Source organism: Oryzias latipes, chromosome 19, assembly GCF_002234675.1.
Source record: "Oryzias latipes chromosome 19, ASM223467v1".
NCBI lineage: Eukaryota > Metazoa > Chordata > Actinopteri > Beloniformes > Adrianichthyidae > Oryzias > Oryzias latipes.
In genome coordinates, this window is record NC_019877.2 from 23,417,458 (window position 1) to 23,444,991 (window position 27,534).

At 44.0% G+C, this 27,534-nt stretch overlaps 2 protein-coding genes across 6 annotated transcripts; both read left to right on the top strand.

Annotated features, from left to right (window-relative positions):
- Positions 1-97: 97 nt before the first annotated feature.
- Positions 98-12,134, top strand: tdrkh (tudor and KH domain containing). 4 transcript variants are annotated; one of them, XM_011488548.3, is made up of 14 exons: positions 98-199; positions 851-1,004; positions 1,099-1,193; positions 2,056-2,257; positions 6,670-6,809; positions 6,886-7,165; positions 7,250-7,416; positions 8,326-8,501; positions 8,884-8,948; positions 9,122-9,273; positions 9,343-9,453; positions 10,942-10,996; positions 11,511-11,607; positions 11,676-12,134. In XM_011488548.3, the coding sequence occupies exons 2-13, from the start codon at positions 881-883 to the stop codon at positions 11,579-11,581; spliced, it is 1,638 nt and encodes a 545-aa protein (XP_011486850.1). In that variant the 5' UTR covers positions 98-199; positions 851-880; the 3' UTR covers positions 11,582-11,607; positions 11,676-12,134. The 4 variants fall into 4 exon arrangements, with proteins under 4 accessions (XP_011486850.1, XP_011486849.1, XP_020567751.1 ...); XM_011488547.3 differs by having other exon boundaries at positions 11,696-12,134; XM_020712092.2 differs by having other exon boundaries at positions 11,514-11,607; positions 11,696-12,134.
- Positions 12,135-12,295: 161 nt separating this feature from the next.
- mbtd1 (mbt domain containing 1) lies at positions 12,296-26,036 on the top strand. 2 transcript variants are annotated; one of them, XM_023949504.1, is made up of 17 exons: positions 12,296-12,475; positions 13,959-14,163; positions 14,270-14,403; positions 14,480-14,594; positions 14,680-14,762; positions 14,835-14,952; positions 15,941-16,075; positions 16,152-16,240; positions 16,949-17,183; positions 18,579-18,634; positions 19,058-19,162; positions 19,254-19,401; positions 19,484-19,566; positions 19,860-20,094; positions 20,768-20,839; positions 22,784-22,930; positions 23,306-26,036. In XM_023949504.1, exons 1-17 carry the CDS (start codon positions 12,455-12,457, stop codon positions 23,422-23,424), a joined length of 2,100 nt encoding a protein of 699 aa, XP_023805272.1. In that variant the 5' UTR covers positions 12,296-12,454; the 3' UTR covers positions 23,425-26,036. The 2 variants fall into 2 exon arrangements, with proteins under 2 accessions (XP_023805272.1, XP_023805273.1); XM_023949505.1 differs by lacking the exon at positions 22,784-22,930 and having other exon boundaries at positions 12,297-12,475.
- The last annotated feature ends 1,498 nt before the right edge of the window (positions 26,037-27,534 follow it).

A 27,534-nucleotide genomic window follows, 5' to 3' on the forward strand; every position in this document is an offset into this window, starting at 1 on the left:
CATATGTTTGACTAATATTATCATTGAAATTACAAAAATGTGTAGATATTTCGGGCATAGCTCAATGAATGTAAAAGGGAAACTTTTTTTTTTTTTTTAAATACAACGGAGGCTCTTGTTTTTTCTGTTTCCGGTCTGGGGCTCAGCTAGCTTCACAGAGTCCCATCATCTCGGGGGTCGATCAGAGGAGTCCAGAGGGGTTCGTCTGTGTCATTCATTTATCTGCTGTGTAGTGTCGGCTCATTCGCGTCGCCCCCCGTAGAATAATGTCGTCTCAGCATCACAGCGGTCTGTTTTCATTTCCGGCTAACGGACCTGTCACCTGCGCGTCGAATCGGAACAAATAGCTTAGCTAATGCTAATGCTGCTAGCTTGATGGATTAGCTTGGCGCACAGCAGAATATCTGTCAAATGTCAGGGAAAAGTTCCTAAAGTTTGAGGCAAAAAAAACATCCTTAAAAACGTGGACTGGTTCTGTAGTTTGTTTAAATAAAATCGTGACTTGTGTTTGCAGATAAATCATCATTTGTTAAATTAAATCTGCAAGTTCTGACAGATTTATTTCCTCTGTTTCACAAAACCACAACAAGGGCAAATAATGTGGTAAAAAAAAACTGCATAACAGCAGCTGCCAGGCATCATATAAAGAAACAAGTCTGCTGTTAAAACCTTATTGTTTGATCTTTCTGTTCTATAAAATGGCTCTAAAGTTACCAAACCGATGATTTCATGTTTATTTGTTTTCAATCCAGTTCCATAGCAGAGTCGGATCAGAAACGACATGTCTGCAGTCAGAATCAGTTGTGTGCAGTTGTGTGTCTGACTTGACGCTCTTATTTGATGGTTTTAGGCGGATCCTCCTCCTGGGGGCAGAAACGGCATGGATGCCCTAAAGAAGGGTCATAAGATGAGCCTGAGCTCAGGAAAAGTGGTGGCTCTGGCAGCCGGGTTCTCTGTTGGACTCACCGTGGGTTACATCTTGTACCGCCGCATCAGCAGCAACCGTACGTTTCTGCCAAACGCTGAATCTGTGCCTTTTTCTTTTTTGCTGTTGCTACTTTGTTGAGTGTCTTCGTTTTTTTTTATGTTTACGACCAGCGGGTGAAGAAACGGACACGGAAGAACATAAAATGACCCTGCCTGGAGAAATCTACAGAAACATCTCCAGGTCTCAGACTGCATTTCTAGAAATGGTGAGTGACGCTCATGGATCTGTGTGTCTGACAGTGGATGCATCAGAATGGAGCAGAGCAGGAAGCTGGTGGCATTCCAGGTGGTTTTTACATCCCAGATACAATCTGTTTCATACTGCATATTTTTGTCACAACGATTTGAAAAAAAAAAAAATTCAGAAATGCAATTTGGAGCCTAATTTTCTTTATATGTCCTCCACCACCAGAAAAAGGCCTCAAGAACATGTTAAAAACAGCTTTTTGCATGTGATTGGGCCTTTAAGCGTGAAAAAGCAGCTCCTGATGATATCAGAATAAGATTCAGGATGGCAGACGTTAGCTGCAAACCTCCGTGTCTTTCTAGGAACCTTCTTGTCTCGATTCGTGTTTCCACATTTCATTCCAGCTAAATGGTTCTTGGGTTCGCCCAGGTCCACCAGTGGTGTGCGGTTAGATCAATGACAAAGACGCTGCCTTGCTCACAGGTTCTCCAAGTAGTAGTCCTTTGTGCTCTGCTATTTTCTAAGTGTGGTTAAAGTCCCACCAGATGTATGGCTCCTGGGTGTGTGGCCCTTGTTCTGTGACTCCCCCCCCCCCCCCCCCCCCCAATCCAACCCCTTTATGCTGACTGTCGGGCAGGGAGGCAATGGTTCCTGTTTAGAGTCTTTGCTATGACCTGACTCTGGATTGGAACCCATGACCTCCCAGTCACAGGGTGGGTGCAATACCTTTCTGCTTGCAGGTGGAATGTCAGACGTGGGATTTGAACCCGCGCCTCATTGCAGCACTGTGGCATTAACACAGCCTCTTGGTCCGGTCCTGACAATCGTTTTATGCTCTTATTTCAGCAGAGTTCTTCTGATGGTCTCTGTTTGGCTCTTAGGTGAACCACAAGAGCGGAGCCCGCGTGAGCGTCCTGTCCGAATCCGGAGAGCCTGGAAGCGAGGCGGGAGTGTGTTTCCTGCTCCAAGGCTCGAAGGAGCAGGTCCTGCTGGCCCACTGTGTCCTGAAGAATTTAATCAGCGACTATGAACCCGCCTCAGAGGTTCTGGAGGTTCCTCAGGTCTCTTTTGGCCGCATCATAGGTAATATATGTTGTTGGAGATGGAGCTGCCTGGCAGGAGGGCAAGAGGACGGCCAAAGAGGAGATACATGGATGTCTTAACAGAGGACATGAAGTTGGCTAATGTTAGGGTAGAAGATGTCCATGATAGAGTGAGGTGGAAAAGGATGATTCGCTGTGGCGACCCCTGATGGGAAAAGCCGAAAGAGGAAGAAGATTGGTAATATATGTTGTTATGTGGAGTCAAAACAAAATGTTTTGGTGTATGCCGGACGGCTGCATTTAGATTTAGATGATAAAATAGCAAATAACCGTCCTACAGGTGTGAGGACGAGTGGGATGGAAGCTACTTCCAAACTGCAGTACAGAACACGCTTCTTATTGTTTTCAAGGGATCCCTATCTTTTCCCTGTAAACATATAGGATGCAGAAGTGGCAGTATGCTGGGAAATGACACTGTATGATGATCAAATCAAATCGAATCAACCTTTATTTATATAGCACTTTTCAACAACATATGTCACTCAAAGTGCTGTGCATAAAATACAATAAAATTTAAAAACAAGATGACAAGACAAACCGTGGTGCAACCCCCCCACCCCCACCCCCCCGCAAAAACACACACACACACATCAAAAAATAAATTAATAAATAAATAAATAAGTGATAAAATGATAGAATGTAGAGACCAGGCTTTGTCCTGAAGTGGGGAAACGATATTTTGGGGACATGTCCACATCAGCGACCCCCCCCCAACCCAAGTTCACTGAGTACACTACCACAGGACCCCCCAGATCCGATCAAAAGAGTCAGACCCAGGAGATCCCACTGCAGCGACCCCGTTGACTGAGAAGGGTCAGTCACTGGAGTGTAATTAAATGTAAAAGGAATAAAATTAAAATATATATAAAACATGGACAAAAAACAAATAATTACATAAACCTTAATAGGCATATGAAATAGTAAGAGCGACTTAAAAATTCTGGAAGACCAGAAAGCAGGGCTTTTTTTTTTTTATTTGAAAAAAATCAAAAATACAATAATCTAATCTGCTGGTAATAAAAGCATGCATTAGCACCTCTGTACTGGCAAGAGAGAGAAACAGGCGGACTCTGGCTATATTTTTTAGATGATAAAATCCTGTTTTTGTGATATTTTTAATTTTTGGGATAAAATTCATCTCAGAGTCAAAAATGACACCCAGGTTTCTCACACACTGAGAAGTTTTGTAATTCTTTAGTTTAGATAAAACTATCTCTCTCTTGTCTTCAGAACCGATCACTAAAACCTGTTTTGTCCTGGTTTAGCTGTAGGAAGTTCTCCGCCATCCATGACTCAATGTCTAAAATGCATTTTAAGAGTGTGTTGACCGACTCTTCATCATCAGGAGACACAGCGATGTAGAGTTGAGTGTCATCAGCATAGCTGTGGAAACAAACGCCATGCCTCCTGATGACGTCCCCCAGTGGCAACATATATAGATTAAAAAGTAGTGGGCCTAAAATTGAACCTTGGGGGACCCCACAGTTGATGTCGAAGACCCTTGAGGAGCAAGTATCCATACTTACGTAAAAACTTCGATCTGTGAGATAGGAATAAAACCACTTTAGTACAGTACCAGAGATGCCCAAACCTCTCAGTCTGTTGAGTAAAATACTGTGATCTACAGTGTCGAAAGCAGCACTGAGATCCAGTAGTACCAGAACTGAGAGTTTCTGGCAATCTAGGTTACATCTAATATCATTTACTATTTTAAAAAGGGCCGTCTCTGTGCTGTGGTTTGTCCTAAAACCAGATTGATATTTTTCAAAGATGTTATTTCTAATTAAAAACTCATTAAATTGGATTAAAACAGTTTTTTCAATCATTTTACTTAAAAATGGCAAGTTGGATACTGGACCATAATTGTTATAATTGTTTGGATCTAAATGACTCTTCTTCAGAAGAGGCCTCACCACTGCCGTTTTAAAGGCAGCAGGGAAGACACCTGTCTGAAGAGAGTAATTTACTATATTTAAAAGCTCAGACTCAAAGAAGTCGTAAAATGTTTTCAACAACGATGTGGGGATTGGGTCTAAAAGGCAGGTGGTTGGCTTTAACTGGGAGAAAACCTGACCAAGTCCCACAGCATCAACCAGGACAAAACTTTCCAGTGTTTCCTCTGATAAATACAATGCTATAGATTCATTAAAAGCAACACCTTTTTGAGTTAAGAGTAGATCTAATAGCATTGATTTTACTCCAGAAGTGGTCTGCAAAACTCTCACATACAGCATCTGAGGCTGCTATGGAGGACCTTTGAGAGTCTCTTTTAGTTAAACTGTCTATTGTTTTAAAGAGAACTCTAGGATCGTTTTTGTTTTGTAAAATTACGTTGGAGAAGTGGAGGGTTCTGGCTTTTTTTATTGCATGACTGTACCTCGTTAGCTGTTCTTTAAAAATTTTTCAATATACAGTTAACTTCGTTTTTCTCCACTTCCTCTCCGCTCTCCTGCATTCACGTTTCATGGCTCTGATTGGTTCGTTCCTCCACGGTGCTGTAGCTTTAGTTTTCAACGTTTTAGTTTTAAGTGGAGCTACAGCATCAATGGCTGACTGTAGTTTGTTGTTAAAATGTTCAACTATAAAATCACATGATGCAGGTAAAATATGAGTGGGAGTTTGATGTAAAATATTGATAACATTTGCAGCCACAGCAGGAGTTATGTATAGTTTCCTCACAGTTCTCGCTGGAGCTTCCTGTCGAGTAAAACTGGTGATATTAAAAAATATCACCATGTAATGTGGAAGTGGCAGACAAATTAGAGAAGCAGCCCTCAGTCATAGTCGCTTTAGTTTAGTCCATTTGGATAAAACAGTAGTTAAAAAAGAGGAAACGGAGAAGCAGAGACTGGTGCAAAACAAGGCTAACCGATGATCTACATCAGGGGTCGGCACCCTGGGAGGGAAAGACATTGGAAAAGCATTTGATCTGTCGTCTGTTTTTATTTCACGGATTTGGAAGGGAAAATAATCGTGTTTGAGTGACAAAAGAATAGGGTCCATTCACGCAGCGCTGTTACTGTGACCCCGCCCACTTCTATCAATACAGCCGCTTGTTTTCAATAAACCTTTATAGTTTCACACAACATGACTTTCTGCGTCAGGCTTAGCGAAAAGGAAGTTTCAGGCCTGCCCACCGTCCCCGTTGCTAAAGGTTTCCTGTTTACGTTCTCTCCCCACTAGCTTACAGCCAACACTAGCGGTGCAACAAAAATGGCAGCAACATCAGATCCATCCAGCCGTCCAGTTTAGATCTAGATTCTAGCTCAGACAAGGAAAACAAAGACGTGCATGGATCTGTTTGTCTGCAGGTGGATGATCAGAATGGGGCAGAGGACTTGTGGCCCCGCCCAGCCTATTTCCTACTTTGTATGTCTTTTTGCTGGATTTATAGAAATGGAAATAATATTTATTCAAAAACTATTATTTATTCTTTTTTTTTTTGTTTTTTTTTGGATCAAGAGATCAGAATTGACAAAATATAACCATTAAAACACAAAGACTTAGAAAGAAATGATATTTATGACTCTAAACAACGTCACACTCAAAGGTTTTCTGTCAACTTCCTGGTTAACTCCACCAGGAAACCAAACAGAAACATCACTGCTTTGGATCTTTTAACAAGAAGATCTAAAAATGTTCTCCACAGTTTTTTATCCACAAAGTTTCGCTGACTGCAGTTCTAGTAGAAGATCGTAAACCAAGACGATAGAAATAGAACAACTAGAAACTTTTCATCTTGACTGACAAGTCTAGAAGAACATTTTGACGGCGGCTTCTCCGCTATGCTAGCAGTCACGTGGCGTCGCACATCCTGCATTTCTTTTTCACTATTAGTTGTCATTCAAATTGTCGACACAATTGAAAAATTGTTTTTCAGAACTTATTTCCCAAAAACTGAACTTCAGTCTCTTTTTTTTTTTTTTTTACATCTACGAACACTCGACGGTTTTATTTTGAAAATGTATTTACTTCCTGTGACAGGAGCTCATGCGGTTTGTTTAGTTTATGTACTCAAAATAAAAAAATATTTAGCAATTTTAGAGCAATAACTACTTTGCCTGAAGTGTATTTTTACTGTACTATAGAGTACAAATCAGCCATCTTGAACGTCATAAATATTCCTACTTTGTGGAACAGGAACAGAAATATCTGAGAATTCATTGCAGCCTGATGTTAACCCTTTGATATGCATCAAACCACTTTGGTTCCAAAACTACCCTAGTTTAGCATCTACATGAAAGCAAAAATATACTTTTTTGTCATAGCTGTAAAGAAATTCCGGTTAACTTTTACCTGAGTGGTGCTGACAGACACCCCCAGCGATGATGCGGGGGTTTGAACGGGTGTAACCAAAGGACACGCCGCCATCCATGTGTCTGTGTGCGTAAGGGCGTGGTGGTGAAAGCCTGAAGCTGATCACCAGGACCACAGGAGCCAAAGTGACCTGTTCCAAAGAGAAAACGCCCACCCCAGGGGCAAAAGGCTGTGTGACCATCACAGGCACCAGGCAGGAGGTGAAGCACGCCAAGGTAACGTTTGCAGAGCTCTGTGCCTTAACAAAAGCTTTTAGTCAGCTTAACTGCAGCCACCTTGATTTGTTTCCAGGACTTGATTCTGGATAAAGTCAGACAAGACACTTTGGTGAGGTCTAAGATCTCACAGTCATCCGCTCTGCGCCAGAAACGTCATGGAAGTCAAAAGCCGGACCCTGCAGCGCCGGAGGCCCCCCTGGGTTTGAACAACAACGGCCCTGTTTTCCAGCCGGAGAAGACCTTACCTCTTCATGATTGTAGGGACACGCAAGAACCAGAGGAGCAGAAAGTCACAGACGGTGAGGTGGAGAGTCTCTCCACCGAGTCTCTTAATGAAATATCCACCTTTGAAAGTCAGTTCCCTCCCTAAAACCCTGTTGGATCCACACGGGCTTCCCTCTGGGGATTGACGGGACTTTCTCTTGGTTGTTTTCTAGTTCCCAGCCCAGACCTTAGCTTCCAGCCGGATGAACACCTGGAGGTTTTTGTTTCTGCATCGGAGAACCCAAACCACTTCTGGATCCAGATCCTGGGGGTTCGCTCCTTCCAGCTGGACAAGCTGACCGAGGAGATGAGCCGCTTCTACAGCAGTGCTAACCCCACGGTACGGATGTGTCCAGCTACCCGAGCGTGATGATGATGATGATGAAGCACGCGTTCAAGCCGCCATCTACAATGAAAGGTCGCCCATGTGTGCATTCTGGGCTCTGTGCAGCCATCAAACCCGCGTTCAAAGTTCAGCTTTGACTAATCAGGGACTCTGATTTGGTAGTCACATGGGGGGGGGGGGGGTCCTTTTTAGTTCACGGAAGGACCGACCGTCTGAATATTGATCATGGAGGAGAAATGAATGATTGCAGTTTGTGTTCTACGACTCCAAGAGAGCTGTGACAGAAAAAACCTGGATTCATGAGTTTTGCATGTTCTTGAGCGTGCAACACACGCGGGGGGGGGGCTCTAATGGCGTTCTTTTACATTCACGGCTACGACTTTTCCACTAAACATCAGCCTGTTCCTCCTGTTTATTACATATAAACTATTTGTTCTGAAAGTTAACTATTTGAGGAGTTACATTTATGAAGACATGAAGAAGTAAATATTGAGTTTTTTTTTTATGTAACTAAAGTTTTTGTATGTGTGGGAAGCAGTTTTGAGGACCGCATGGGGGCTACGCGTGTAAATGTACACATTTGTTCCATACAGGTTTACAGACTAAATATAGAAAAGATTGAGGAATTATATAAAGTAAAAACCTCATCAGAAGTAAAAAAAAATGTTCATTAGTGTCTTGAGTAGTTTTCAAAAGTACTTTTATCCAGTACACATTCTCAGTACTGGCTCCACCTCTGGTGAAATGAAAATCCGTTCTATAAGGTTTTCAAAAGTTCTACGTATAATTGATAGAAACCTGGAGGAAAGCAGTACTTTGCAGTCGGTACTGATTTCAGTACTGGTTTGAACCAAACACTGTGTGTGCGTGTGTACGTGTGCGTGTGTGCGTGTGCGTGCACAGGAGCAGAAGGTGGAGACTGTTCTGGTGGGCGACATTGTGGCGGCGCCGTACCGAGACCACTCAACGTGGAACAGAGCCAGAGTGCTGGGAGTCCTGGGTTCTGGACTGGTGGACCTCTACTATGTAGACTTCGGGGACAACGCAGAGCTGCCCAGAGACCGGCTGCGCCGCATGAGGTAAGCGGCTGTCTGCGCAGGAACAGCAACAACAAACGGCGGCAGAGTTTTGAGCGATCAGCAGAATGAGATGCCGTTTGTGTGTGGAAACAGCAGCATGTTCTCATGTTCGGTTTTCATCAGCCAACTTTCTGCATCCGGGCTTAGGGGCGTGGCCAGGAGGAGCATTGAAGATCTTTGGGGCATTTGTTTGGTTTTGAAGGAGGCGGTGTTCTCCTCTGCTCATGGAACAGACCGCGTCTCCTCCTCTGCTCCTGCTGCTCCTCCGGGGGCGAAGTTCTCCCCGTCCTCATGCAGCACGGCCTCCACACACTGGCATGCCTCTGAAAAGGATGCAGCTCATTTACTAACAGCTTCTGCATTTTCTGCATTAAAATTTCAGGAGCGACTTCCTCAGCTTACCGTTCCAAGCTATTGAGTGTACCTTAGCAGGAGTGAAGCCAAAAGGTAAAGGCTTTGGCTAAATATCCATTTGATGGCAAACATGTTTGTCTGGGAGCGAAGCACAGATGTCCAGATTCTGTTTTTGCCTGAAGCTTCGGTCTAACGTGATTTGATTGTGGTCCCAGCCTCTTTCCCATTCTGTCTGCGTGATCGAAGCTCATCTGCTGCTTTTTCAGGGGAGGTGTGGACTGAGGAGGCTCTGGACGTCTTTGAACAGCTGACACACTGTGCCTCCTGGAGGCCCCTGCAGGCCAAACTCTGCAGTTATTCCCACTCTGAGATCTCCTCCTGGCCCAGTGTTAAGCTCTACGACAGCAGGGATGGACAAGTGAGACTTTTTCTTCTTTTTACAGCGAGCGCGTGCTTTCAGAAACACTCCCAAACGTGTGCTCCGCAGGCTTTGGACGTCGGTGAGGAGCTGATACGTCTGGGTCATGCAGTCGGCCACCAGGAGGTGCTGAACACCAGTGCTGAAGGGGGCAACCGTGGCTCTTTGCAGCAGATGTTGGTGGGTCCCTTCAACTTCCTGAGTTTAACTGGAGGCGTCTGAGGTGAGGGTTGGAGGACGGCAGGCCTGCACTGCCTTTGTGCACAAAGAAGTGCCGGCTGCCATGGTTACTGTTGTGGACAGGATTGACACATGTAGCCAACCCGTGGCGGCCGTCACAGGGCTACATTGCATGGTTGGAGAGGGGTGTGCATCATTATAAGGGGACGCATCTGCAGGCTGCGGCAAAAGGGACTCTGTCCAAAACTAAATTACAAAATGTGCAAGCAGTGTTTGGAAAAAAGCTGTTACAATCAAGGCTTGTTGAGTTTAAAGAGCCACAAGTGGTGACATACGCACGTTTAAAAGTCTAAATGAAATGGAGAAATCTTCGTTTGCAACGGGGTTACAGAACCTCAGAAGAATTTCCATGAATGTGACTCTTCAAGAAATTTAGAAAAATGCTCCGTGATTTTAAAAAGGCAACAAATGAGAAAGCATCCGTGTAAAATTCACCAAAAAAGACCTGAAATACGATTCAGACTTTGACTCCCTGACACTTGGATCTGATAGAATTGATAGAATTAGTATTATTTTTCCTGACTTTTTTTCTGAGAGTTATTTTTTATTCCATAAATAGTGTTATTTGATTAGAAGGATTATGAACGAATGAAACTTTATTCATGGAACCCTTTACAACTCCTTCAGGGTACCAGAGGGCTTCACAATGAAAGACAGACGCCTAAAGTTTAAAATTGTGGCCCTCACAAGAAAACGGGCCACATGCTAAACTACTGATATGTTAAATAGCTTATATGCTTAACTACTTAATATGGCTCGCCAAACTGGAATTTTTCTAGGATTGTGCTTTGCAAATAGTGGAAATGGCTTTAAAATTAGAACAAAAGCTGAAGTTAAAACTTAAAAATGTTCCATTTTAAAATACATAAATTCATTTTAAAGCAAAATTAAAGCAAGTTTTATCTGGATTTGATCGGGAAACCCTCCACACATCTGGTCTGGCCTTATTTTTATTGAACTTTAGACCCCTCTGTGGCCCAAAGGTTTGCCCACCCCTGATGTAGAGAATAGTGGTGAAAAATCGAGTTTTAGATTTAGCTTGCTACAACCAGCACAGACGTCAGACGTTTCCATGCATTAAGGAGAAACTGCTAACTCAGCAGCCACACATTTGATGGGCTTTGTTACAAATACGCTGGAATACCAAACTATTCATTTTCTCAGCTGTTTTAAAAGTGAATCAACACAGAGCAGGTTAAGAACTAGTGATGGACAGCAGACCTTCTGTGACTGCAACACCCGACTCCAATGACTCGAAGCCATGGAACCGATGGACACATTAAAACATTTTAGGCGGCCTGAATCAAAGCTGTAGGATGTCGCTCGTCGGTTTACCTGGGAGAAATGCTACTTTGATCTCAGATGCCCCCCCACCCCCCGTCTGTTGCATCATCGACTGATCAAAAGCTCTGGTTCTGCTTCTTGCAGGATGACGTCATCGGAGCCTCGTCGGAGCTCAGCATGTCTTGCATTAGTTTATCAGGTGAGAGCGAGTGCGTTGCTAAGCTTCTGAAGGAACGTGTTACCATGGAAACCACTGAGTAATCGGAGGAGGCTAACTCATTCACTTAACAGGAACTGCTGCATGCAAATCCTTCTCTGTTCTGTGTGCATCCATGCTTGATAGTAAAGTAGGACATCAAGTCAGCAAAGACGTTTCTGCATGACTGTGGCCTCAAATGGCACAGACAAGCAATAAGTTAGATTGTTAGTGGTTTTAAAAAGTGTTCAGGGGTTTTAGGAACAATATTTGCATGTTTCTGTGTTTTACCTTGGTTTATGATTAGGAATGGTGTTTGCCAGCTAAAATGTATCCCCGTTCTAGAACCGAAATAAACGTCTTTTCCCAGTAATTGTAGTTTTTTTGTGCTGTTCCCTCGTGTTCCGATTGTTCAGAGCTCATGCTAATCTTTTAACTATTTGCACTGAAATGGACAAACGGAGAGTATACGTATTTAAGACGCTGCAGTTCTAAACCTGGTCTCGTCTGCCCTCAGAAGCTGCCTCAAACTCAGGAAGTGTTGATGTTCTAGACGATGAGCTGCTTTACGACCAAACCGACAAATAATGGGGAGAGGGGAAAAATACATCAATGTAAGTTGAATGCATTTTGATTAGCATCTTCCAACATATTGACCCCACCTTTCCTCCCATCCAAACAGCAACTGTGCTGTCATTCCAGACTGGATGAAGGCGTTTCCCTGTCTCTACGCCTGAACCCTCACATGGAACCAACCGCACCTACCTGATGAATGCCCCACCGTTCTTCCAGCCGCCTTCCTTTTTGAGTTATGCCTTTCTCCCTGTTGAAAATGCAAAAGCATACGTTTTTTGTTGCGTTAAGTTTTGAGGGAAGACTAAAGGCTCGGATTTTCGGAAGTCATAGCGGCAAGAATGCAAATGTTTTGGTTTTTTTTCCTGCTGAATAGACAATGTTCTGAGCTGTTATTTTTGTGATAATATATTATAAAGAATATAATATTTATGAATGTGGTCGACAGATTGTCATCAATATGAAAAAAGCAGCGTTTACTGAACCGCTCGAAGAGAAGACAAATCTTTCCATAAAGTGTAAGAAGAAACGTGTACATGAAAATAAATAGTTTATTTATTTCCAGTGCTGTTGGTATCCGTGTCGTGTATGTGCAGACGTGGGCGTCAGAGTGCTGCTCCGCTTCTTGTTGCAGCGTTTCTCCTCTGCAGAACCCACTGTTATTGTTTCTCTGTCAATCGATGACCTCCATTTAGGACTGGCCAATCACGTGAAAGTAGGTTACGCTCGCACATGCGCAGAAGCGGGTTAGTAAATTTGTTGATATCCTGCTTGGTAGTATTCAATTGTACTTTAGTGTTTGCAGCCAGAATCAACCCCCCCAGCCAGGGGCTTTTATTTGCATCGGGTAACAGAGAGAGCTAAAAACGTCAGGTTTATGACGGGCTGATGGAAGACACACGGGATTTGGTGAGTAAAATACGTTTGTGTCGCGATGTTCCGACTGCTGTTCCTCCTTTTGTTGTTATCTATTTATGGTAGCTAGCTAGTGTTCATTCAGCTTAAATATTAAGAGAACTAGATAAAGGAAATAGAAGAACAAAGTGCTAGGAACGTAAATACCGCGCGTTTAATTTATTTTCGATCAGAGTACGCATGTGTGTTGCGCATGTGATGTGAAAAATGTCTTTTGTAGATATCTGGATAAACTGGTTCCGCTAGCCTGCTAATGCTAGCTAGCTTAACTAGCATCCGAGCTATTTCTCCCACGGCCGCCCCTCATTTTCGCCAGGTTTTTTTATTTCTTCTTTTTGTTCAAATTAGTTTGGAATATCCACGTGTAGGCGCATTATTTTTCTGAATTTTTTTTAAGATGTCTGTTTTTCCAATTAAAAAATAAACGCTAGCACAGGTGTGTGTAGCTCTTTTTAAATTGGAGCTGTGAGCTGATCGTGGAGGTAAACAGATTTTGACAGCACCAAACACTGCTCCATATTCTGAATCTTCTTGGTCTGGTGCATATACCCCCCCCCCCCACGCTAGAAATATTTTTAATGCATGTTTACGGTCACTATTCACAGATCTCACTTCCAGAAATCCGTAAACAGAGTGGCTGATGGGAAAAAGTCTGTCGGCTACCTGTAGCGCTTTAATTTGATTTAAAATGCATTTGAATGCATCCATCGAGGTATCTCTGCACAAACCTGTTTACAATTAAAAAAAAAAATACAAATTCCCTATTCAGAACTTTTACTTGAGAAATCAAAATAAGATAATTTTGCTTTCTTTTATTTATTTATTTATTTGAATAAAATCCACCTTACATGAGTTTTTTTCTTTTGCTACTTGAAGCTTAAAAAGTACAACTATGCAGAGACCAGGACTACTTTGATACAAACTACATGATTCTGTACATGTTTTTTTTCTCAGTTCTTGGTGTTGACCTGTTTGTGAGGCCCACAGTAAAGCCGTTAACAACAGAAGTCCATTGAAAAAGTTGAAAGCCAAACAGTATTTACTGCTTTTGTTTATAGTTTTATCACTATTTATGTATGTACAAAATGAAATGTATTATATTTGTATCAGAATAACAAAATAATGTGAGTTTTAGAAATTAAATGTGTTTGAATAGGTTTGCTACCCCAGTTGTGTTCCTTTCCAAGAGTATATGATCAATGTTAATCCAGTTTTGACAGAATATTATTGTAATCACAGCAGTTTAAATCCTTTCTCATTTTCCTGCTAGAATATTCTTTCACTGAACCCTGAGCTGAAAGCTTCCATGGGGTTTGTGTTAATCAATATTTATTGAAGCGAAATTTGGAAGTCTGGACAGATTATTAAAAATAAAGATGGCAAAGCATCTTATATATTATATATGCACACCTACATGTCTGTCTGTCCCGGTTATGACTGAGGCTTAAGTGAAGAGACACGTTTTTCTTTTGTGAAGGCTGAACGCACCCCACGTTCAGAGAGGAAGAGGAGAGACTCGTTCGGGATGTTTGATGGCTACGACAGTTGCAGCGAGGACTCCACCAGCAGCTCCAGCTCAGAGGACAGTGAGGATGAGGTGGTGCCCTCCATGCCTGCAAGCCTGCCCATCATCAAGAACAATGGGCAGGTTTATACTTACCCCGATGGCAAAGCTGGAATGGGTCAGTACAAGAACCATGTATTGTTGGATTTGTCACAAATGTAACTTTTTGACCAAACGGTGGAAAGTTTTTCTACTCCTCTGATGCTGATCTCTGCCCTTCACAGCAACATGTGAAATGTGTGGAATGATCGGGGTGCGAGATGCTTTTTATTCCAAAACCAAGCGCTTCTGCAGCGTGTCGTGTTCCAGGAGTTACTCCTCAAATTCTAAAAAAGCTAGCATTCTGGCAAGACTCCAGGTGAATATACTGAACACTGTTGCAGTAATGGAGAGAAGGCTCATGTGTGGTTACATCAATCTTTATCTTTCACAAGGGTAAGCCTCCAACAAAAAAGGCTAAAGTCTTGCAGAAACAGCCTTTAATGGCCAAGCTGGCAGCTTATGCTCAGTACCAAGCAAGTCAACAGAACCAAGCCAAGTCGAAAGCCGGTAGGTGGTCAAAAATCAGTGCTTGGAGGGAATGCAAACAGTCAGTAATGATGCCGTTTTGTTTTTTGATTCCTGTTCTGGTCAGTTGTCACTGCAGAGAGTTTTGACTGGGGGAAGTACATCTGCAGCAACAATGTAGTGGGAGCTCCTGTCAGCTGTTTCAAGCATGTAAGTAGAGGTTAGAGGACATGAGGGGGGGATCCGGATGTTGTGGATGCTGAAACTTTTTCCCTGCCTCAGGCTCCTATGGGAACATCCTGGGGAGACATAGAAGAGGGGGTGAGGATCGAAGTCCCCAACTCTGACATCAGCCTTCCGACCAAAGTGTACTGGATAGCAGAGATCGTGAAGCTCGCGGGTAGGACATGTCAATGCTTGAACGTTCAACTGCTTGAGGCCAGAAAAGTCCATGTTTTCTGAGGATAAATGATGAAACTAGTTGTCCTGATGGTGGACATTTATCCATTAGTGACCATTTGTTTGCTGTCAAGTGACCAAAGCAAACATGGTCTGTAATTCTCTGACTTTTTCTTTTTTAACAAACATTACATCTATAAATTGACATCAATCAGCACATCTGCAGACCTGAGAGTCTTTGTGAGCAGAACAAGTTAAAAGTCTCATCTAGTTGTTGCTTTTGGTATCTACTTTTGTCTTTGATGGATCCACTCTCCCCAGGTCTGGAGGATTTCCATCTTTCATAACTGTTTAGTTTGTTTTATGGCCAAATCCTTTATTAAAATATAATAAACACTTCAGACATATTAGTCAGTCACATTGTCTGCAATTTGTTTCACTTTAAACGCTGAGTTTGGTCTGTACTTAGCATAGATGGAGCCAGAGTGTAACATGAAAAGGAGTTTATTTGTATAAAGATAAATTCTGTCCTTCACAGATCTGTTATCTGTTAAGGAAGCTCTGCTATTCTCTCTGGGTTATCTGTGTTTAAACTGCTGTTCTTGGAAACATTGCTCTGTAATTTAATGTGATTCTTTTAAACACCAATCTTTCTACTTATTTTTGAGTCTTATTGAGGAAAAAAAGCCAGATCCTAATCATACATTTTAGTGAGCACAGCGTGAATCCTTCCGTTTTTTTGACTGGTAGTAAAAATGTAAACAATATAAATCAATACATACAGAAAGTCGCCATAAACCTATAAGTGCAGCATTAACAAAGGGTGTTTTTGCCGGCTGACAGTCAAGTCTTGAATTTAAACTCCTGACTTTGGAGCTGTCCACTCCACCCACTGAGCTTCACAAAAACGCATCACCTTTTATCGTGGCTAAAGGGTTTAGCGTAAGACAGAAGTTTGTAGCCACTAAACCAGTTGGTTCTGTCTACAGGGTTCAAGGCCCTCCTGCGTTATGAGGGCTTCGACAACGACACGAGTAAAGACTTCTGGTGTAACCTCTGCATCCCAGAGGTTCACCCGGTGGGTTGGTGTGCTTCCAACGGAAAACCCCTCGTACCTCCAAAAAGTGAGTCTTGGTGCCGACGGTGCTTCTGCGCTGTCCCGGACGTTGAGGGTCATTGTTGCTGTTGTGTGCTTTTCAGGCATCCAACACAAGTATTCAAACTGGATCGTCTTTCTTGTGAAGCGCCTGACCGGAGCAAAAACCCTGCCCACTGATTTCAATACCAAGGTAAGTGGTGTGGAGAGGTTCGTAGAGAGCCGGCTTTTAGACCACATGTGCCGTGGGCCTAACCCAAAGGAAACACCAGCCTCTTGGATAGTTCGGTTGTGGAAGAAATGCTCCATATATTTAAGGTTTATATCTCGACATATTGGTGTGCCGTCTGCTCTGCCTCTGCACTTTTAAAAGGAGGCATTGTCTATCATTATGGAGCAAGCAAAGGTAATGAGGCTGCAGGAGATATGAAAGTCAGTTTATTGTGGAAAAAAACGATTAAATAGAGTGTTTTTGTGTCCATTACTTATAATTCCCTGTTTTATCCTCCTAAATATCGTTTTTTAGTCATTTATTTGTTAACGCTGTGTTAACTAATCATGGATATTTGCTGTCCAAACCCTGTAACTTTTGTTGAAGCTCTCCTGCACTGCTACACAGTCAGTATCAAACAAAACCCAACACAAAATCAGGTCGAAAACTGTTGTAAATATTTATTGAAAGAACATTTTACGACCGAGGATGCATCATTCCCTTTAATAATGGATGTGAAAGCAGCTGCAGAGGTACCTGCCGTCACCTTTTCACACAGAACAGGAATCGCATCAGGAAAAGTGTTTTATTTCTGCAGTGGTAATGATGCCAATGGAGGCATTTGGAGTTTGACATTTATAATTATCATTATCATCTGCCACCTCTCACGCATCACTGTCCTGCCTGCAGGTACACGAGAACATGCAGTTTCCCTTTAAGAAGCTGATGCGAGTGGAGGTGGTGGATAAGAACTACTTGTGCCGGACGCGGGTGGCGCTGGTGGAGCAGGTGATCGGGGGTCGCCTCAGGCTGGTCTATGAGGAGAGCCAGGACAGCTCTGATGACTTCTGGTGCCACATGTACAGCCCCCTCATTCATAATATCGGCTGGTCCAGAAGCATCGGTCACCGCTTCAAACGCTCAGGTTGGTTGAGAAACGCTTCCCATGATGCTCTGCAAGCAGCAGCATGTATCTGCAATGACCTTAAGCCTTTGGTAAACGGGCTGCACCCTGTGAAACTTCAGGCACTGCAAGAGCTCTGAAGCTCTGAAGCAGCCACTTCCAATGACAAATCTATGTAAACGCGCTTTTCGGGCTGCGGCACTCAAACTCTCATGTTCATGTGCAGCTACGGCAGTTTCTACAAATGTTACATGCAAAACGCACGACCAATGAACGCGCTTTGCCAGCTAAACCGGGCTGGACTTTGACCAGTCGGGGACTTGGATCTGGTAGTGACGCATGGATGGCGTCCCCTTTAATTCACGGAAGTACCAGCCTTTAAAAAAAAAAAAAAATTGATCATGGAGGAGAAATTAATGATTGTTTTGTGTCCGGCTAGAATTTTTACGATACAAAGGCCTTCATGTATTAAAATAGAAAAATCCTCCAGGTTTTCATCGCTTTGACATCTTGCGAGACTCTTCCAACTGCAGGTGACGGACAAACTGTGTAAAAAGAAGCAGCCCCTCCCTGCTTGTCCAGTTCTTGAACGCTTGTCAAAGGCCGGTGTGAACGCAGCCAGACGCTTTTCCTCTAAATTGTGGCTCCAAAGTGTTTTCTCTAGATCAGTGTTTTATTGAACAGGAGAAAGGGATATTTGATGAGATCAAAGCTAATCCATCTTTTTTTGGATGGATTAATGTCACTCTGATTCCACCTGTGTTGGTTACATTTCCACAGGTATTCTTAAATACCCTCTAGCTGAGGGGGGGTCTGCAACCTGAGCCTCCAGGGCCACACTTGGCTCTTTTTACCCCTCCATTGTGGCTCTCTGATTAAAATAAAATAAAGACTTAAATGTAAGTAAAAATTGAGTTAGTAGTAAAGTACATAACAAGTAAAGTAACCCAAACTTCCTTCCACTCATTCACAAAGAGTTAGAACAGTTCGTGGCACTCCACGAGGCTCCTGACTACACTACCCACAATGCTTCAACAATCCATCAAGCAGCTCAGCTTGATATTTACTAAAGTTGAACTAAAGCATATTTAAAGATTTTTGTGCCCCGTTTACCGCAGAAAAGGTCAGTTAGCTCACCCAGATTTTATACTCAAAGCACTCTTTTGAACAAATTGAAGGATTTTTAAACCAAATGTGGTTCAAAAAAATATGATAAGGGGTCCCTAATTTAAACTGTGGTTAATCTGCTTTAATAACAGAAATACAAATCAGTGTCTGAATTTTCTAAAGGGAGACTTTTTGCCTCGTGTTCGGTGAGAAACCAACCCAAACGGCTCTTGGAGTGTGGAAGGTTGCGGCCCCCCGGCCCCAGCTCGTGTCATGCTCCACAGCTTCAGTTTATCCTTTTGTTTTCAGACTTTACCAAGAGGACGGAGGGTCAGGTGGATGCTCCTGAACAGCTCTTCCAGAAGGTAATGCAAGATGATGGTTATTTTACCTTAGCAGATGGGGCAATCAAAGGGGAAACTGTTCTGGTTCTCGCCAGGAGCTACAATAAAAAAAAAAAAACAGCAGCTACGCTCCTATGTTCTCCCTGCAGACATACAGGGATATAAATGTTTCCTCTGTCATGTTTATAACCACTAAGTGACGTCAAAAGTTCACACCTACAGTCAAAGAGAGCAAAGGAGCCCATCACAGCATCTTTTGCTCACCTGTGGCCATGACTAGTAATGAACAGGTTCATCCCCATGGAAAAGCTCCTGGCTGCAGGCTTTCCAACACGATCCCCCCCCTGACCCCAGACCCTGAGGACGCAGCCCCTTCTCCTCTGAATGAGTCACCACAGGAAGTTTCCCCTCAAACATCTGTCTGTGATCCTTTTCACATTTCAGGTTAAAGATGTGGACCAGACTGGGGACTGGTTCAAAGACGGGATGAAGTTGGAAGCCATCGATCCCCTAAACCTCTCAGCAATATGTGTAGCTACTGTAAAAAAGGTCTGAGACGACGATCTTCCCTCTTGGTTGATGTCTTCCCCGTTCCAGAGGACTGCAGGCTTACCAGAGACCTTGTTTTTCCCCCATATAGGTTCTAGCAGACGGGTACCTCATGATCGGGATTGACGGCTCGGAGGCCGTGGACGGATCGGACTGGTTTTGTTACCATGCCACCTCCCCCTCCATCTTCCCTGTTGGCTTCTGTGAAATCAACAGCATTGAACTCACTCCCCCCAGAGGTAGCAGAGTCCCCGCCTGTGTCCGAACCTCATTGGACTCCTGACGCTTGGGTTGGTTCTGATGATTGAATTTGCTCCACAGGGTACACTAAACTGCCATTTAAATGGTTTGACTACCTCAGAGAAACAAGCTCAGTGGCTGCTCCCGTCAGGCTCTTTAACAAGGTAGGCTTTAAAGTCCCCCTCCAAAGAAAGTCCTGCTTTTTAAGAGCTTTCCACCTTTCTGGTTAAGTACGCCATCAACAGAGTGGAGGAAAAGGGGGCGGGGCTTAAAATGTTTAGATTTTTGGACTGGTTTTAGCTTAGTGATCACAGGTGAGCTGTTAGGGGACTTTGAATCTGAGTGTGCCGTCGTTTCCTTTTTGCTGGGATGAAAGTTTCCATATTAATTCCCTCTGATTTACTTACGTGTGTCGTCTTTTTTCTCTCTCTCTCTTTCTGTCCGTGTTTTCTTCCAGGAAGTTCCTAATCACGGCTTCCGGCAAGGCATGAAGCTGGAAGCCGTGGATTTAATGGAGCCACGGCTGGTGTGTGTTGCCACGGTGACGAGGATTGTGCACCGGCTACTGCGGATCCACTTTGACGGCTGGGAAGACGAGTACGATCAGTGGGTGGATTGTGAATCCCCTGACCTGTACCCGGTGGGCTGGTGTCAGCTGACGGGCTACCAGCTCCAACCCCCCGCCTCGCAGAGTAAGCCTGCTTTCACGACGGGACGGTCCCGTGGACTCGAGCGGGACCAACGGGTTCTGTTTTTTTATACGCCCTGGTCTCACACGACGGCGGCCTCACAGTCTGGTGATGTGTGTTTTTCACGCCAGGCTTTGTTCCTGTCGTAAAACCAAGTGTTGTCGTGACTTTGTAGGTTCTTCTGTTATCGGACACATTTCTGCCACATACCTGACATGTTTCGAAACATGTCAGGTATGTGGCAAAAACACAACCGTGTCTGATGACAGAAGAACCTACAAAGTCAGTTAATAACAACTAAGTGTTGCAGAACATCTTCGTAGGGAACGTTGAACGGATACGTCTGCCTTTTTTGTTGTTGTTGAGCTTCAAAGCGGACGCTCTTCTCAGCAGAACTGTTCCTCTTCCTCGTTTTCATTCATTTCCTTAAGCTGGGAAGGATTCGAACGCCACGCCAAAGGTGTTCTCACACATGTAGGCGCCCGGGTCAGCACGCGTTGGTTTCAACATCCACGCTACAGGAGCCGCTGCCGTTGGGTCCACGCGTTCATACATGGGCGCCGTCACGAAACGACGGCGCTGCAAGGCCAGAGACCGGTGCAGGGGGAAGACGTTGGGCGGTTCTGGTGAAAGGATCGGGCGTCCGTCCTGAGCTCGTCCTGTCTTTGTGTTTCAGACAGCAGAGAGATGTCCCACTCTCTGCCCAAGCAGAAGAAGAAGGCCCAGCAGTACAAAGGCCAAAAGAAAAGTGAGTGGCGGCTCTGCTGCACGTTTTCTCTCCTCTGTCTTCTCCGGACGCGTTTCCTCTTCTGGTGGCGTTGAAAAGCGGGATCATGTTGGGGTTTGGTCAGTGGTGGAGGAGGCATGTTGTCAGTTCTTGACTGGAGATTGCAAACACACAACGTTGACTACAACATATATGCAGGAGTTTGAGCAAACATCATTCTCTTAATCCTTGCAGCCTCATAAAGAATAGTCAAATGAAAGTCTCGTCTTTATAAGTTCTTGTAGTTTAGGCTGGCTGGACTTTGTTTTTTGTTCTTTTTTGTCAGAGCAGATCTAGTGTTGCTTCATCTATGTCCTCACCGTAAATATGGCGGTTCACTTTCAAAAAAATTCTATTTTATTTCTTATTTTTGTTCTCATCCTGACCTCTGAGCCAGATCACCCTTTAAAAGATCTCCGTCTTGATGATTATGTCTTTGGTGGAATATTTTTTCTGGGAGTCTGCTGAGGTGCACCGTCCCTCACCTCACGCTGACCGACGCAGACCATCATTTTGACGTCGTTGACCGCTGTTAGGCTGCAGCAGCTACAGAAACCACATCAAAATACTGGCTGATGGCTGCGTGTCGTTTTCATTTCTGCTTAATGCCTGGAAAAACCCAACGTGGGCCTTTAAACACGTGTGATTCTAAAGCTCAGGAGAATTAAAAAAAAAAAGCCTTAAAATTGTATCATTAGTCTGAGGATACGACGCGTCCACGCAACCATTTAGTCCATTTAGAAGAATTTTCACACCACATTCTTCTGAGTCGTGATGTTTTCCATAAATCCCGTCGGTGTTGTCATGTGATCACTTGTTTGGGTGATTGACGGACTCCTCGCCGGGCTTTGCCCCTTACATCATAGATTAAAAACCAGATTAATGACCTGGAGTTGATTCATCTATTTTTAAACCCAATAATTGCTTTGAAAAGCTCACTTTTGAGGAATTTGGATCATTTTGAAGGCTGGACAGGCGGCAGCAGAACAGAATCTGAGGCGTTGAACTATCTCCATTTGGGTCAAAAACGAAGAACGAAGAGGTGAAGTTTTAACTCGCCTTTATAGCCGTTACCATGACAACCTCGTTGTAATAGCCAGCCTTTTGTGGAAAACATGTCAAAGTACAAATTAGGGATTTTCTTTGTTTGCTTTTTGGTGAGTGACCGTGGAAAAAGCGGGGTGGTTCCCCTTCGACGTGTCCTGTATCAGAAATGAACAGACGTAACAGCCATGTGGATTTAATTTATAACGGACGCATCGTCAGGCTTTGTCCCTCACATTAAAAAAAACAATAGTTGTAGAGAAAAAACAAGATTTAGGCAATAAAAAATACACTAATTTGTCTGTCAAACAATTGAACAAGTCCCTACCTTTAATACGCAGACATTTCCATACGTGTGTCTCACACTAACCTCTGGGATCTGATATCTCCATTATTATAAAAAAAAGGGTTGTTCCAACAATGAAGGTTAGGATTTCTTTAACCCTGCATCAGAAGGGAAACGTGCCACCAGACTCCTGCAGGTTGGGGCGTGGCTGCTTTTGTCCCATCTTGGGTTGGGGGGTCTGACTCCAGCTCAAACCCAGAGCAGCCGGAGCTGCTCGTGGTTTTTGAAGAACGTTCCCTTCTCATCTGAAGGCTTCATCCGTTCTAGCAGGCTGGTGGGGAGTCTCTGCTAGGAAAAGCATAAACCTTCTAGATGAAGCTCTTTGGGTGACCTTAAGTCGCCATCAGCGTACCGTACCGGGGGCTTATTCAAACGCGCGTTTTAGTGCAGCTGAGGCTGAACGTGAGGTTTCACCTGAAGCTCCAACCTTCTAACTTCTAACTCTTCTGGGTGTGAAATGGACCCTCTCCAGTTGAACTGAAAGCCTGTGAGAAATGAGCCCCTGGTAGCTCACCTGAGTCTGGCTTGGTGTTTAGAGAGGAGGATTCCAGTTGGTCGGCGGCCCTTCAGTCAGGCAGGGAGGAGGAGCAGCTTCTCGGGGGATGAAGAGCACAGTCCACCCCTTTACCGTGCCCAGGGGCCCAGTCGGCCCAGAACCTTCCGTCGCCAAAACTACAACTCAGGTAACACCACACTGTAGACCAAAGTCACGGCCACGGAGGCTCTGCGGCATTGACACAGGCAGTCCGTTCCAGCACTCAGGCGCTGGTGGAAGGAGTGGATTGACTGTTTCTTCTTCTGCATTCTGAAGTTGTCCACTCGCCATGGCAACCACCCGTGGCTCCTGTCAGCCATATTTGTTATATCGGGACAGGAAAATCTGTGGCAGTGACAAAAAAAGTGTTCCCATTCTTTCAGGTGTGCCGTTCTCAACCGGCCCGCATCCACTTGTTGCCACGGCAACGGGCTGACGAGGGACCAGCCAGGCCAGCAGCCCGTTTTTTTGAATGTGCCTGAGTGGCGAAAGGCTCACGCGTGCTGCTGTTGTCTCCCTGCAGAGTCGCTCCTGCGGATGAAGGAGGAGACGGCGGAGGCGGACGAGTTCACCTTCTCACAGGGCACCTCAGACCAAGAGAGCAACGGCTCGGGCAGCTACTGCATCAAACAGGAGCCCTGAGGTCCAACGGACACGGAGGATGAGGAGGAGCCGGTCCACAAGAAGCTCACGGGAAAACCCAATCAAGGATCAGGACCACGGACGGGCCACATCAGCCCGGACCGTCCCGCGGAGAGAGAGAGAGGAGCCTGGTGTGTGTGAAACTCACCGGGAGGAGCTCCCTTTCCACAGTCTCCTCGCCGTGTCGATGGAGATGCTCCTGTCAGGCCTTTTCTCTCCAAGCCTTCCTGAGCTTCATTCTCGGTTCCACATGAGACGAATAAAGGTGGGAAGAGACTTCAGCCCATCCTCCCTCTGTCCTGGTGTGGTCCACACACAGAGACCCCTACAAACTGTGAGAAGCATTTTTTGAGCCAGTTCTCGTTTTTTTTTCTTTCTTCTCCTTTCGTTGGTTTCAGGTTTTGTTGAGAACAGTCGGCCTCTAAACGGGCTGACGAGGGAACAGCTGCTGGCAGAGAGGAGCCAGACGGTGTACATTTGATTCTTTCCTTTAGAACAGAAATGCCAGGTGGACTTTGTTTATAGTACTTGAAGCTTCTATTTTATTTTGTCCGACTTCTTCTTTTGTCCTGTCTTAAAGCTTTTTTCGGTGGCTGTGTGGGAAACGTCATGTGCATTTGTCCGGTAGCGTGGTGATCCTGACAGGCAGAAAACGTCCCAGACGGAGGCAGGAGTCGGTGCGGTGCTGCCTTGCTCTCATTTCCACAGCTGCATCATGCTGGCCTAACAGAAATCTTTGAGTTGGACTCCTAAATATGCGTAGCAGCGAGGTTTTCATTCGGACGAGTTTCTTCCTTTTTCCCTCCCACAGCAGTCTACTCTGATTGGTCCAGAGTGGGGCATCTATTGTCAGGTTTGAATTTTCCCAGAAAAGCCCGCTGCCTTTGGGTTTTGACCGTCACCCTTTCCCCTCTGCCTCGGTGTTTGGACCGAGAATTGGAAGAAGGTCTGGGCTGAAAAAGCTCAGATACGACCGACAAACTGAAGATTACCCAGCATCCCTCCCTCCCCGCGTGCTGCATTTCCTGCTGCGTGGTTGAACCATCAGCTAAAACACTCCAGCGTTCAGCTTTTCCCGACGTTCCGGCTGTGGAAATGAGAAGCATCTGGTTTGGAGAGCAGCAGGCGAACGAGGATCTGCAGTTCTGTCTGAGTCTGTGTCCTCTATATTTATATGCATATAAGGACGAAGGCTCTTCTCTCTGAGCTTTTTAAAATTCAGATTTTTAAAACAATAAAGCTATTGTCATTTTCTGAAGTGCATTAAGATCTCAGTCATAAAAAATCAGAATTCAATTGAGAGAGATCTGGTTGTGGAATAGAATGAAACACTGTACATGTGGCCTGCAGTCGGCTTTTGTAGCATTAGACGTGTTCTTTTTGGGGGGGGGGGGGGGTTGAAACTGGACTGCTGTCGTGTTCGGAGGTTCTGTCAGAACTGCGAGGTCTCGTATCCAAGCTATGACGTCTTATTTGGGCTTTATGCAAATGTGTGTGCGTGTGCTTACGCGGCTCTCGTGTGGGAGCCACATGGATGCAAAGACTCAGCTGAGCTGCAGGGCCGCCCCGTCCGCCAAGCAATGCACTGCTTTTCCTCTGGGGGGCAGCGTTTGTCCACATCCATAAATCGGTGTGTGCTGTCGAAGCCTCACCACTTAAAAAAAATGAAAATAATTCTTCAAGCTCGATTTTCTTTTCTTTTTTTTGCAGCCTTTTACTACCTCCTGAAGCTTGTGGCATTTGGTGTGAAACAGAGGGGGGGGGGGGGTCGGAATATGCAAACAAACAAACAAACATTAGACAGCAAACATGGAGAAATAATATGACAGTACAGCTAAATATTATGCAATAAAAGATCCCGTATTTTACCATACACCTGCAGATGTTCTGATCACTACATGAATACTCTAAAAAGATCATTTAACAGAAATCTATATATGAAAATAAATATATTTGTCCTTTTTTTTTGGTTCAGTGAGTTAAAATTCAGAGCAGACTAAACTTCTCAGCAACATCTAAAGACTTTTCTTTCTACTTTTAGGGCTCAGGAATTCTTTTTAAATAATTTAAAATATAACCTGGTGAAATGATTGTTTTCTGTTAAGCAAAGGTGAGCTTCTCACCTGTAAATAAGAGAAAGAAAAACGGCTTTTAAGCAGCTAAAACCACTGAACAAGCAAAGGGCAAAAACTCTTTTTGTCTGCGGTTTCACCTTTGACCTTTTTCAATGAAAGAGAAGAAAATGCTGTTCAGTTACATGAATTATTTCTAAATATTTACTGTATGAATTTATGGGGAAATAACACACAAAAATGTTTTTTAATGAAAGGAATGATTTTAAAGTCAACTTAAACTAAGGGTTTTCCAACATTTTAACTTTTTAAAGTCATATATTCAGAATAAATTACCATTTTTAACCTCTATTGTGGAAAAGTATGCTGTTGGCTTTGTTCTTGTGTATGTTTAAAGAAATCAACTTACCTGGAGATAGAATCAAGATGAACAATAAAAGAGAATATTAAAATGTCTGTCAATCACATAATTATAGTGAAATCTCACAAAAGGGGGGGGGGTGTTTTTTTTTCTAAACCTACTAAAATTACATTTTAATTGAACATATATATTTAGCCTTTTTTACGATTTTAGATCACATCCTGTGTTCAGTTTGATTAAAAAAGATTTTACTGATTAAAGAAAATCCATAGAATTATTATTTTTTGCTTCAATTCAGTTCTATTCAGAGATCTGGGAGTTTTTCTTGATAAGAAATGTCAACAAGCACAACCATCACCGTCTGTGGTGGTGCAGAATTCTCGTGTTGGGAAGGTCTCACTAAACCAGGGGGGCCCAAATCCAGGCCTGGAGGGACGCCCTCCTGCTGGTTTTCCAGAATCCCTGCTTTACCTGCTGCTGGTTACCTGGATCAGGTGTGTTTAGCCCTTGTGCTATCCTATGGGGTCCAGATGACCCCCCACCCTTCCATTGACATGTTCTCCCTACCATGACAAAGGTGGATAAAGGTGGAAAGATTTCATGTAATCCATGGACACCAGTGAAGATCACAAATAATTGAAGAAAAAAGGTTCAGAGCACTGTCTAGTGGGTCTAGATGACCCCACTCCCAATGTTAAAGTGCCTAGGATAGCACAAGGGTTACGCAGTAAGGAGCTTCAAAGGCAGGCCCGGATTTGGGCCCCCCTGGACTAAATACTAGGGTGGGGGGGGGTACAGGTTCCTCCCGATTGGCCACAGAAAGCGAGCAATAATAGGCTGCGTCTCCGAATCCTCACTGGAGGTTGATGTGGCGGCTCTTTCAGAAGCGGACTTCACCGCATCCACACCTTTGTACAGAGCAGAGCTAGAAGTGACTGTTATGCAGAGAAAGTCCCAAGTGGTTGTAGATGTTCCCCCTCCCTAAGAGGGTGGGGCCGTGACCGGATCAGTTGGGTGCATGTACCTGAGGTCGTTGTGCTGTGCTCACCCCCACCCCCAAGCTGGCGCTGTCGTAGTGGTTTTTGATCGTTCAGTCTGTCCCCGTTTCCTGTCAGCTGTGGTCAGGAGTGTATGGAAATCCATTTCTGCCCCAAAAGAATTTAAAAAGGACTTCAGATGACGTCAGGAAACGAGTGTGCAAGCAGCACAGACTGTGATGAAAGCAGAGGGCCCCCCAGCGTCCCCCTAAAACATTACCGTCGAATCCTGAGGTTAGGAACTGAACCTTTTCTCTGATTTGTAAGAAGAATTTGACCTTTTTTTGGTTTTGAAGCACTGATGGGTTTCCATATCCTTGCACACATAATGTGCTAGATTTGAAAATTCTGCCCTTTTACTCATGTTTTTCTGTACGTGATAGCCCTCACTTATAATGAACTATTTCATAGTGGTGCTATATATATATATATATATATATAAATATAAATATATATTTGATATAAATAACTTAATGTAGTGGGATTACTATTGTCTGAACATAAGTGTGACAAAAGAAAAATTCGAAAATATATTTTGGTTACAGATAAAAAAAAAAAGAAATCTATCATGATTCTATGGACTAACCCATGAGGTTCAATAGACAGCAGTTCAAAGTTTGTAACTCTTTTTGATAGTGTA

What these genes read in the sequence shown, in the direction of transcription:
- tdrkh (XM_011488548.3), top strand. Translation starts at nt 881, where the DNA reads ATGGATGCCCTAAAGAAGGGTCATAAGATGAGCCTGAGCTCAGGAAAA. An exon ending in AGACTGCATTTCTAGAAATG is followed by an intron (nt 1,194 to 2,055) that starts GTGAGTGACGCT and finishes TTTGGCTCTTAG; the next exon opens with GTGAACCACAAGAGCGGAGC. An exon ending in GTCTTGCATTAGTTTATCAG is followed by an intron (nt 10,997 to 11,510) that starts GTGAGAGCGAGT and finishes GTCTGCCCTCAG; the next exon opens with AAGCTGCCTCAAACTCAGGA.
- mbtd1 (XM_023949504.1), top strand. Translation starts at nt 12,455, where the DNA reads ATGGAAGACACACGGGATTTG. An exon ending in GCATTCTGGCAAGACTCCAG is followed by an intron (nt 14,404 to 14,479) that starts GTGAATATACTG and finishes ATCTTTCACAAG; the next exon opens with GGTAAGCCTCCAACAAAAAA. An exon ending in CTGTCAGCTGTTTCAAGCAT is followed by an intron (nt 14,763 to 14,834) that starts GTAAGTAGAGGT and finishes TCCCTGCCTCAG; the next exon opens with GCTCCTATGGGAACATCCTG.